Source organism: Drosophila montana, unplaced genomic scaffold, assembly GCF_035044405.1.
Source record: "Drosophila montana isolate Dmon_TW-CO22-7 unplaced genomic scaffold, ASM3504440v1 contig_3699_1, whole genome shotgun sequence".
In the NCBI taxonomy this organism is placed as follows: Eukaryota; Metazoa; Arthropoda; class Insecta; order Diptera; family Drosophilidae; genus Drosophila; species Drosophila montana.
In genome coordinates, this window is record NW_026998585.1 from 234872 (window position 1) to 245377 (window position 10506).

Below are 10506 nucleotides of genomic sequence, written 5' to 3' on the forward strand. Positions count from 1 at the left end.
TTGTTGTTGCTTTTGTTGTTGTTGCTGGTAGACTAACAGGCTCTAACGGCAAGGGACGATTAAGATGCAAAGTGTATATTAGTATGTTAACACTCGGCACTCAACGCACAGAGAGACAGAGTTGCGTTGGCATTGTCAATGCCAGCCTGTTACACTTGACTTGACTTGACTTGACTTGACTTGAGGCAGCTGCTGTCCTGCCTGTCCTGCGTGTCCTGTGTGTCCTGCCTATTGGCCTGTCTCGCAGCCTGCCTGCCTGCTTGAGTGGCTATCCAGCTGCGTGTGGCATCGTCTGTTGTGTTTGGCATTTCAAATGGAATTCAGGCGTTACTCTAGCCGCTGGCTAGCAGCCGAAGCTGCTGCCCTTTCTTGCTTGTCTATGCCATTGATTTATTGGTCCCTTTTGCTGTTGTTGTAGTACATGGATTTGGTTTTGTTTTGCTCTGCCGCTCGCTGTGTTGTTTTGCTTTGGCATTATGACATTTATCGCTGTTTACATTTGTCATTTGTCTGAATTTATTGAATGACAATGTGTGCTATACTCCATTAAATAAATAACATTTAACTTATGTCTTTATTATGAAATGCAGGTTGAAGTATTGAAAGGCAATTTTTGACTGTGCCACGTTGCGTATGCGCAATTTTATTCGCTTTTCGCGGTCTGTGTGCGGCAATTAATGTAATATTTGCATGTGTGTGGCGCCACCTGTTGCTCGGCTGCAGCATTTGTGGGGGCGTGTGTGTTTGTGTGTGCCTTTTAAATTTAATTAGAGCCTTAAATGATTTGTGGTCGTCTCTGCGGCTGGCACATTGTCTGCTTCTCCACATGACACTGAAATAAATGTCGAGTTGCGGTCATAAATATGACAGCGTCTAACGTTAATTAGACTTTGAGCTTGTTAACAACATTTCATTGTTGCTATTGCTGTCGATTGTTGTTGCGGATTGTTGTTGTCTTAGCGTTGTTGTGTGAAACAGTTTGTCTAGTTAAATGGCCTGAAAATCACAAGTGAGTGGGAAAACAGAAACTAACAACTGAGCTGCGCGCCTAAAAGTTCAAGCAAAATGTAAAGACCTAAAATATTCAATATCGTAAGCTTATATAGAATATAATAACATAATATAAGATTTATGTGTAAAAAGCTTATCAATTGTTAATTTCAAATAAATGTAGGCACTTTAAATATTTAATTATAAGCAAGCTAATACATTTTTCATTGCTTGATAAATTATTAAAAATGACGTTAAGTCAAATCAAAAACACTATTTAAAATGCTTTCAGTGCTTTTTATTAAAATGAAAGTCAAGATTTTGTATTCCAGGAAAAAGTTAATTGCTCAGAGTATGACTAAAAGTTTATTAGCTTAATTCTCCGTATATATTTCAGCGTTCTACTTTGATGCTAGACGTTTAAAATCACATGAAAGTATTTAACTTATTTAAATTTAAATATATAAATTATTTAAATTTTAAAATATATAAATTATTTAAATTTAAATTTTAATTTATTTCAATTTAAATATCGTAATTATTTAAATTTAAATTTTAATTTATTTCAATTTAAATAATTAATTTTTTTGAATTTTAATATTAAATTATTTAAATTTCAATATATTATTATTTGAATTTTGATATTAAAATTATATAAATTTAAATAATATATTAGCGTGTCGTCTTGTATTTTGAATTTTATTTAATTTATCCAGTTATATTTTTTTGCCAGTCAACTGCATTCTTCCCTTTGTCAATAATAAATCCCTTATTTCAAAGTAATTTTTGGTTATAAATATATTTTTTTCGATAACCTAGACAAAGGTTTCTATACCTAACATTCTTCTTATCCGCGCCAATGCAATTTGATAACATTTAAGAGTCTTATTTTCGGGGTCTTGAATTTTATCTTATGTTAAGCTTTATTTTTTCATATTATTCGATATTAATCTGCTCCATGGTCACATATTGCCTATTAATTTTTCTCAATGTTACTTTAAGTAATTTGAATAGTTTAAATCCGAGAATTATTTACTTTTGCTGCCTGGAAATACTCGAATAACCAATTTCTCAAACAGCGACGACTGTTAACTTAACATTTAGTTAACAGATGCGCCTTAACAGAGCGAGCTTTTGTACGCTCTCTTTTGCGTCCAAGCAAAGCTCTCAACTCAGCGTGTGTCTGTGTAGGTCCTGTCACGTTACGCATACGCCGCGTCTAACGATTGCTCGGCTCTGTTTAACAGCTCGGGCATTGTTAAATAGCAGCACGATGCCAGCGACATCGGGCTTCAGTTTGCTTTTATACTTTGCACATGAAACATGTGATTTTCACTCGTACTGTGCGGCCGCCTGTTCAAGCATTTTCCTTCAAACAATTTTCCCGAGCACACACAGCGCTTGAGTGTGTGCGTGATTCTTCGTGTCTGTGCGTGCGTGTACGTGATTTTGTGCTTCGTGCTGCGGTCGGTGACATTTTTCGTGCCAAAATGTCGAAATTCGCGAAGCAGCCAAGTTGCATTTTTTTCGTAACGGATATTTTGCCAAGTGCTTATTACAAAATTAAACTTAATAAAACTAAATTAAATTAAATTAAATTAAATTAAACTAAACGAATTAAACTGAATTGCCTAGTGAATTTAATTCTAGTAAATTTTATTCAAACAAGACTAGTTCAATTATAAATTGTAGTTTGTTGAAATTAGAAAACCAATTGATTACAATTAAATTAATTTCTAAATAATAGCTAATTGCCGCTGCACAACTTCTAGGATATTAATTAAAAACTATTTCAATTGTTAGCAAATTAGTTTTTCGAACAATTCGCGCAACTTTTAGAAATAAATCCCTCCAAGATAATTGCTGGGAACCGGTTCCCATAAATCTGGCCAAAAACAAGTGTATAATTAACAAAAACAAGTACAAAAAAAAAAAAAATAAAATAAAATACAAATAATAGCAAACGCGTGTGTGTGGTGCATATAAATCAATTGAAGCAAACTCCTAGCTGTCTGGCTTAAATATTTAATTTGGTCTTAGCCCGACCTAAACATATAAGTGGCAATAAAAATTTGTTTTTTTCCCGCTGCTGTCAAATCTCGCCCTCTCTGTCGCACTCGCGCCGTCTCCAAAGCGTGTTTGAGCGCATAAATATAAATAAATAAGCGAACTACGAGATATTTGTTTGTTGTGACCAGCGCTCCGGACCAGGTTAAGCTGTCTGTGCGTGTGTGTGTGTTTAGGCTACTTATTTATGTGCCGAAGAATTGCACAGGCAGGCAGGCTGGCTTGAAACCTACGCCAAGCCCAACTCGTTTGCCGCAGTGCGAAAAAGGTTCAAAGTTCAACGTGAACGCCAACTTGACTGCAAGTTAAAATTTATTACAAGCTGCTGTTAACCTTTACAATGCTTGGCCGCATCCCAGTCGCAGCCGCAGTCGCAGTCGCGCTCGCGCAATCCTTCGCCCGAGTGTTGTCCTGTGGGCATCGTTTGCCACACACACACAAAATATAACGGGCAACAAATAAACGCAAATAAAATAACAGAAACTCCAAGCTCATAAAAGCCAAGCACACACGCTCGCACACACACGTTCACACACACACACACGCACGCACACAACGAGTGTAGCGGAACAGAAAAAAAACCATGGTATGTATTTTTTTTCGGTTGTTGTTGTTGTTTCGTCCTCCTAGGTGTTGCCTGTGCTCAGGCAGCTCGCCATCGACTCAAGTGTGCACTCGTCTATGAATCCGCATCCGTAGACGCATTCGCATTCGCATCCGCAAGCGCATCCGCAGCCGCAAGACCCACAAAAGTCGTCGCAAATAAATAAATAAATAAAATAAAAGAAAATTGTGCAAGTTTTTCTATTCGAATTTCTAGCATTTGTTTTATTTTTATTATTTTCTACATCTGTTTTTTGTTTTCGGGTGGAGCAGCAAATTGTTTGCTTACGTGCGTAAATTTTATATCAATAAAGGTTAAACTTTCTCTCTGTCTGTATGGGTGTGTTTGGTATTTATTTTGGTTTCACTTTTTGGTCAGCTCTCTGGTTACCTGTGTTTTTTTTTTTTTTGGCCAACATAAATATGTTAATGGCCAAATGCTTTAAACATGCTCAAGTGCTTGATCCAAGCGAACGTGTTGATTAAACCTATTTTTTTTTAAATATTTCTCGCACTGAATAGTTTGAATTATTGAAGAACTCGTGTCGTCGAGCTTTGCCTTGTCTATTTGGTTAACTCGCGAATAATTGATAATTGCAGCTGACGACATGGCAATGCACTTAAATGCGCTCAAATGGCCAATTTGTGTAAATTTGTATAAAACGCAAATTAAAATTCTATTTTAGATTCAGTTGCTGGTAAAAATTCGCTGAACGCGCTGCCTGACATGAACATCGACTCTTGGTTGTAAGTTGGTTTGTCGAAAATATCTCTTGATTTTTTTTATGTTCCCCCCCAAAGTTCTTCTACGTAAGCTGCATATTTGTAGCATATAAATTGTCGCTATTGTGTGCCACATTCTTGAACACTTTTTTGTTAATGTTTTCATGTGAAAAATAAAATGTTTTATTTCTTTCCTCGAATGCTTAGAATGTTGCCATACTTCTTTCTGTCGCATTTGTAGGTTTGTATCCTTTATTGTCTGACATTCTTAAACGTTTCACTCAAATTGCCTTGCTCTCGCTTTGGAATATTTAATAATGTAATTTTACATTCCGTAAGCATTTTACTTGCAGAGTGGGAATGCGCTTTGCTACTTTCTGTGCATTTTTAAGCGGCTGCGATATTGTTTTTATGGCATACTTTAAATTTAAACGATAGAGTGTGAATGCCATATTTCTGTTTCTTATAGTTTACTTTGAACATTTGCTGTCTTTTCTTCTTTATATGAAACTTTTCTTCCAGCAGCGTAAATATATTTTCTCCTCTCTTTTCCCCTTAGCCAAATATTTGGCTTTTCAATTCTTCTTTGTGTGATATCCGTAACCTTAACACTTAGATCTGTGACTGTCCTTTATTTGTCTCCAATATTCAATTCCTTTACTGTCCTCTAAATTTCTTTAATATTTTGCTCTACACCATATCTGTTTTTTGTTGTTTGAAGTCTGAAGATGGCTTTTGTTTGTGATTTTTCGAACTTCTTCATAAACGTTTCACTGGCAGAACGTTGAGTCTTCTCTCTTTCTGAGAATAAAACAAAAAACTTAATTCAGATTTACGTCTTATTATTTCATGAATATTTTTTCTACTGGAATTGCCAGAGCTTACCGCACCTAAATAGAGAACGGAAGGTTTTCGTATGATTTAGATATTTTACTGAGCTCTCTCGATTCCTAAACGTTGCACTGGCAGATTAACTTAACATATGAAAGCTTTCTGTTTCTCTCTGTTGTAGAACCTTTCTATTCTATTCTTCTCAAATTTCTCTTTGTGAGCTTTATTCTTAGTAACATTGTCATGCTTACATTATTTTTCTCTGATATTTTATTTAAAAGAACAAAATTGTGTGTACAAAATGCAATTGACAAAAATTCCCCAAAGACAAAGCTCAGAACAATCGGCTTCCCTTTGTTTACCTGCTGTTTGTGGTGTGGATGTTATTTTCACTGCCCTGCAATTTGCAGCCCGTTGTTGTTGAATTGTGCACGGCATTTATGGGGCTTGAGGTGTTCCATAAAATGTGCACAAATTTTAGCACAACATGCTCAATTAAAGGGGGGCGGGGCTCCGGGCGGGGCTTGTAGACATCAACATAGCCGCAAAACAGTAAACAAATGCTAACTCAGCTGAGAGTTGGGTCGCACAACTGTGGTTTGTCTCCACAGCTCTTGTTAGTCATCGCAGTTGACATTATGCGCATTAAATGCGCTTGAAATGTTGCACAAACTGGCATTACAACTGCCACGGAGACCGACGCCAGCCAGCAGCGGCAGCAACACTGCAACTGACACTTGCCGGACGCTGGCGTTAGGCAAAGCCGGAAGCCTTGTGGCCGGTGCTCCGGACCCGGACCCGGACCCGTGCCCGGGACCGGCTACGTCCTGGCAGCGAGTAACTGCCAAAGCGCTTCTGTGAATTATGTCGTTTGAGTTCAGCTCGAGTGAGTTTCTAATGCAAAATAACAACAAACTGTGCCAGAGCATTTCCTATCCCCCGATCCCCTTCCCCGAACGCCCAAACAAGCCCCGGCATTTGCCGCCGGAAGAGGCAAAACCGCTGTCATCCACGTAACTGGCAGTTGGCTGGGCGGGCTTAGCCGGGACTTAGCTTAGCCGTAGCCCTCGCTTGTTGGCCATAATTAGCGTCGCATGTTGTGCTTTTAATTAAATATTTAACAAAATACATGCGTGTTACTCTCCAGCTATACATTTTGTTATATTTTTTTTTGCATTTTCTTTTCGCCAAGTAGCACTTTAAATTCATGCTCATTTTTAATAACAAAACGCACGGCGCGTATACGCAATATCTGCTTCCGTTCCATCGCGCAATCCGCTGTTAATTAGCAGCTTTATACGCCTGCCGCCTGGTGGCATTACAAATTTATCATGCACCTTGACGAGCATGTCCTCTATCTTAAAAGATTCCCAGTAGGCACACCTACGATTAGAATTGTGAATTGGCGAGAATGGAAATTAGCTTGGCTTGGTTTGTGATTGAGGAAAGAGGCTTTGACATTTCAAAATAGTTATTACATAACTTCGCTTAGCTATTGCATAGGATTTGAATACTATAACTAATTGCTCAGTTGCTTAGACAATAACCTTAAAAATAACGTATACGTAATATCGTTTAACTTAACGCCTTTTTGAAGCCCGAAATATATATGATATATGATATATATATAATATATATTATATGAAGTATGTTATATGATATATATAATATATATTATATGATGTATGTTATATGATATATATAATATATATTATATGATGTATTTTATATGATATATATAATATATATTATATGATGTATGTTATATGATATATGATGTATGATGTATGATGTATGTTATATGAAAAATGATATATGTCATATGATGTATGGTGTATGATGTATGATGTATTATGTATGATTTATAATGTATGATGTATGATGTATGATGTATGATGTATGATGTATGATGTATGATGTATGATGTATGATGTATGATGTATGATGTATGATATATGATGTATGATGTATGCTGTATGATGTATGATGTATGATATATGATATTTAATATATGTGTATGATATATGATGAAATAGTTTTAAGGCAGCGGTTGTAATTATCGATTACATATTTTACACAAAATTATAATACTCTTCTAATATGAAGTAAGGCCATTATTTAGTTCAGTTTTTAATACTTCCCGTTTGTCTATTTACAACAGATATTATACAAAATAAACCTCCGGGACTGCTGGAATTGTCCTCTGCCTTAAGAGTATATTTATATCTGCTATATAGCTTTTTCTGTTTGATTTTTAAAAATTTTTCCTTTTTCTAATTACAAAAGCCTTATACTTAAAATGAATCATAACCTTGTCTATAAAGCAGTAATTTTATTTAGCTATACTAAGCTATAATTGAGGAATATCTCGTATGAGCAAACCTTTTCCTTGCAATTTCATATTTCCATTAAAAAAATACCAATTTCTGTCTGAATTCACTTTGCTTACGGATGTTTATCGTTTTGCCTGCCTTGCCATCGGCTAATGCCCACTAAATGTCAGCTTCAGCCAGAGTAAAGTGCTGAAAATGGTTTTCAGATTCCTCGCTTTTAATGCAATTATAATTGATTGTACGATAAGGCTTTAAAATAGCTGTCAAAAGTCTGCCAGCGGTTCAGTTCTGTAAATGTAGCATAAGCGGATTGTAATGGCCGCAAACGAACTGCTCCTGTGTCTGGTGCTGGCCACACTTTGTCAAAGCTGGCCAGGATCTGAAATTGCAGCTGCAATTGGAGGCAGACGACAAGATTTTCTCTATAATTTTGTGGCAAGGCTGCACGAGGAGCGGCCAATTCTGTTGCTGTTGCTGCTTCAGCGTCGCCGGGACAACGGCTTTGGCGCTTTGCAACACTGGCAAGCAGATGATTGGCCAGTGTTGCGTTACGACGAACACGAGGAGATCATTGTGAGAAATTCAACTCGAGAGGCCTTGGCACTCGTTTGCATTAGAGAATTAAGTGATTCGGTCTTGCTGACCGCACTGGCCGCCAATTTTGACGGCATGCGAGAGGGCCGAATTGTAGTTTGGCTGCAGCTGGAGGCTGCACAGGCGGCACAGGAATTTCTCGATATAATTGCCCAGCAGGCAATAGATCATCATTTCTTTAATATATTAATACTGCGAGGCACTAGTGAATTTTCTGTGCTACGCATGCGACCATTTCCGATGCCCAGCTACGAGCCGCTGCCGCTTAACAGCACTGAACGCATCTTTAGCCAACACTGGCGCAATTTTCAGGGCAAAACGGCCGTGATGTTATCCTCACTGGTGCCGCCCAATAGCTTCATAAGCCGCGATCTGAAAACGGGCCGAGAGTACATCAATGGCTTCTGCCACAATCTGCTGCACAGCTTTGCCAAACATCACAACATCAAACTGAAAGCGTTCATTCATCCTTTGAATAAATCATCGCCCATGTTTTATACGCCACAGATCATGTACCTGATAGGTATTGGACAGGTGGATATCGTGGCCAATTTGCAGCCGTATGCTCAGAGCCTCAAATACGCCGGAACACAAAATACCGCCAGCCTGGGCATGGTCAGCATGTTTTTGGTCGTGCCCTGCGGCCGAGAGTTGAGCATTGAACGGATCTACAGGCTTCTGTTTCCGATTAACTGGTTAACTTTGCTGCTGAGCATCTACTTGAGCTTTGCGGTGCTCGAGACGCTGGCCACAAGCTTCAATTATCGCCTGCTGGAACGTCATTTGTATATTAGATATTCCAAGCTCTGGTTGAATTTGACTGTGCTGCGTTTTTTTCTGAGCCAAGCGGCGCCGATTAGCCACTGGACCAGCTCCTCGCTGCGCCAGCTGCTTTTGCAGCTGAGCTTCTTCGGCTTGGTAATCTACACCAGTTTCAATGCCCGGTTGAGCACCATGTTGACCAAACGACCGCACGACACGCACATTCAGAGCTATGCGGCGCTGAATGCCAGCCGTTTGCCAGTGGTCTTCGATTGGAACACACGTGTGCTCATCGAAGCGGAATATGATGCGTTGTTCTTCAGGCGACATGTGCCCAATGCTGTCTTCATGGTCTCCAAGGATCAAGCTGAATTGATACTTTCCCTTAATACGAGCTATGCCTATCAAACCTATTCTTATCTCTGGAATGCCTTGGACATTTATCAAAAAACTTATAAGCGACAGATTCTGTGCAAGTCGAATGCTATGCACATTGCCAGAGAGTTTTCTGTGAATACAGTCCTGCAAAGGAATTCTATCTATGCTGAAGCTCTAGATGACTTCATTTTGGATGTTCAGAGCTCGGGTGTCGAGAAATGGCTGAAAACGCGGGCCTATTATGATATGCTTAGGGTCAAGGCACCATCGATGGTTAATACAACGACTATTGGCCAGGTTAGGGCTCCTCTTCATTGCGACGACCTGAATTTGTTATGGCAATTGCTTCTTACGGGACATGTTATTGCGGCTGTGGTCTTTATTGCTGAATTAAGTGCGGGACATTGGCAAAGGCAATTGAGAAACAGGAACAACAGAGGGGCAGAGGTGGAGCCATCTGATTAATATGTATTTATTTTTATATTTGTATCTGCACAAATATTGCTTTGATTGAATCTGAGCACGCAAAACGCTTGCATTAAATAAATCCTTAGGAAAGTCCCTCTTCTATTTGTACTGGCTTTAAGGACGTACGAAAACGGTCTTTAGGGAGAATGCTTGTGTAACGTTTAAGAATGAGTCACAAAGAGGAAATGCAAGAACTTTTAGGACAATAGGAGAAGGATAAGTGGAAAAAAAGACACGCACACAGCCAGAGAGCAAAAGAAAGAGCGAAAGGCAGAAAGAAAGAAATAGGACAGATAAGTGTAGAAGAAATAGAGAGACACAACAGAGAGAGACAGAACGGACGAAATGAATTAACAGAGAGAAAGAAAGAGAGAGAGAGAAAAAGAGAGAGAGGAGACAAAGAGTGAGAGTTAAGAATAAAGATAAAAATATAGAGAGATAGAGTGGGAGAAAAAGTCAAAGAAAGCGTAGATGTTTAGAAAATTAGTAAGAGACTGTGAAAGGTTTAAGAATACGACACAAAGAGATAACAAAAATGTGTTTAAAAGGACAAGAGCAGAGTAATATATTAAGAGGATGGTAAGTTGCTTGGGAATAAAACATTCAGATTAATCGAACTGTGTGGACGAAGTAGGAAATAAAAAGGAATTTCAAACAATATGTTCAATAGAAAAATTGCGAGGGTAAAAAATATTCAAAATTAATTGCATAATAAATAATTTGCATTCGCAAGCGATTGTCAAAGAGCTACTCGCTC

General features: G+C 38.2%; 1 protein-coding gene across 1 annotated transcript; it reads left to right on the top strand.

The window, feature by feature from the left end:
• Nucleotides 1-7862: 7862 nt before the first annotated feature.
• LOC135435765 (uncharacterized) lies at nucleotides 7863-9746 on the top strand. The gene has a single exon (XM_064692958.1). The coding sequence runs from the start codon at nucleotides 7863-7865 to the stop codon at nucleotides 9744-9746; it is 1884 nt and encodes a 627-aa protein (XP_064549028.1).
• Nucleotides 9747-10506: the final 760 nt, after the last annotated feature.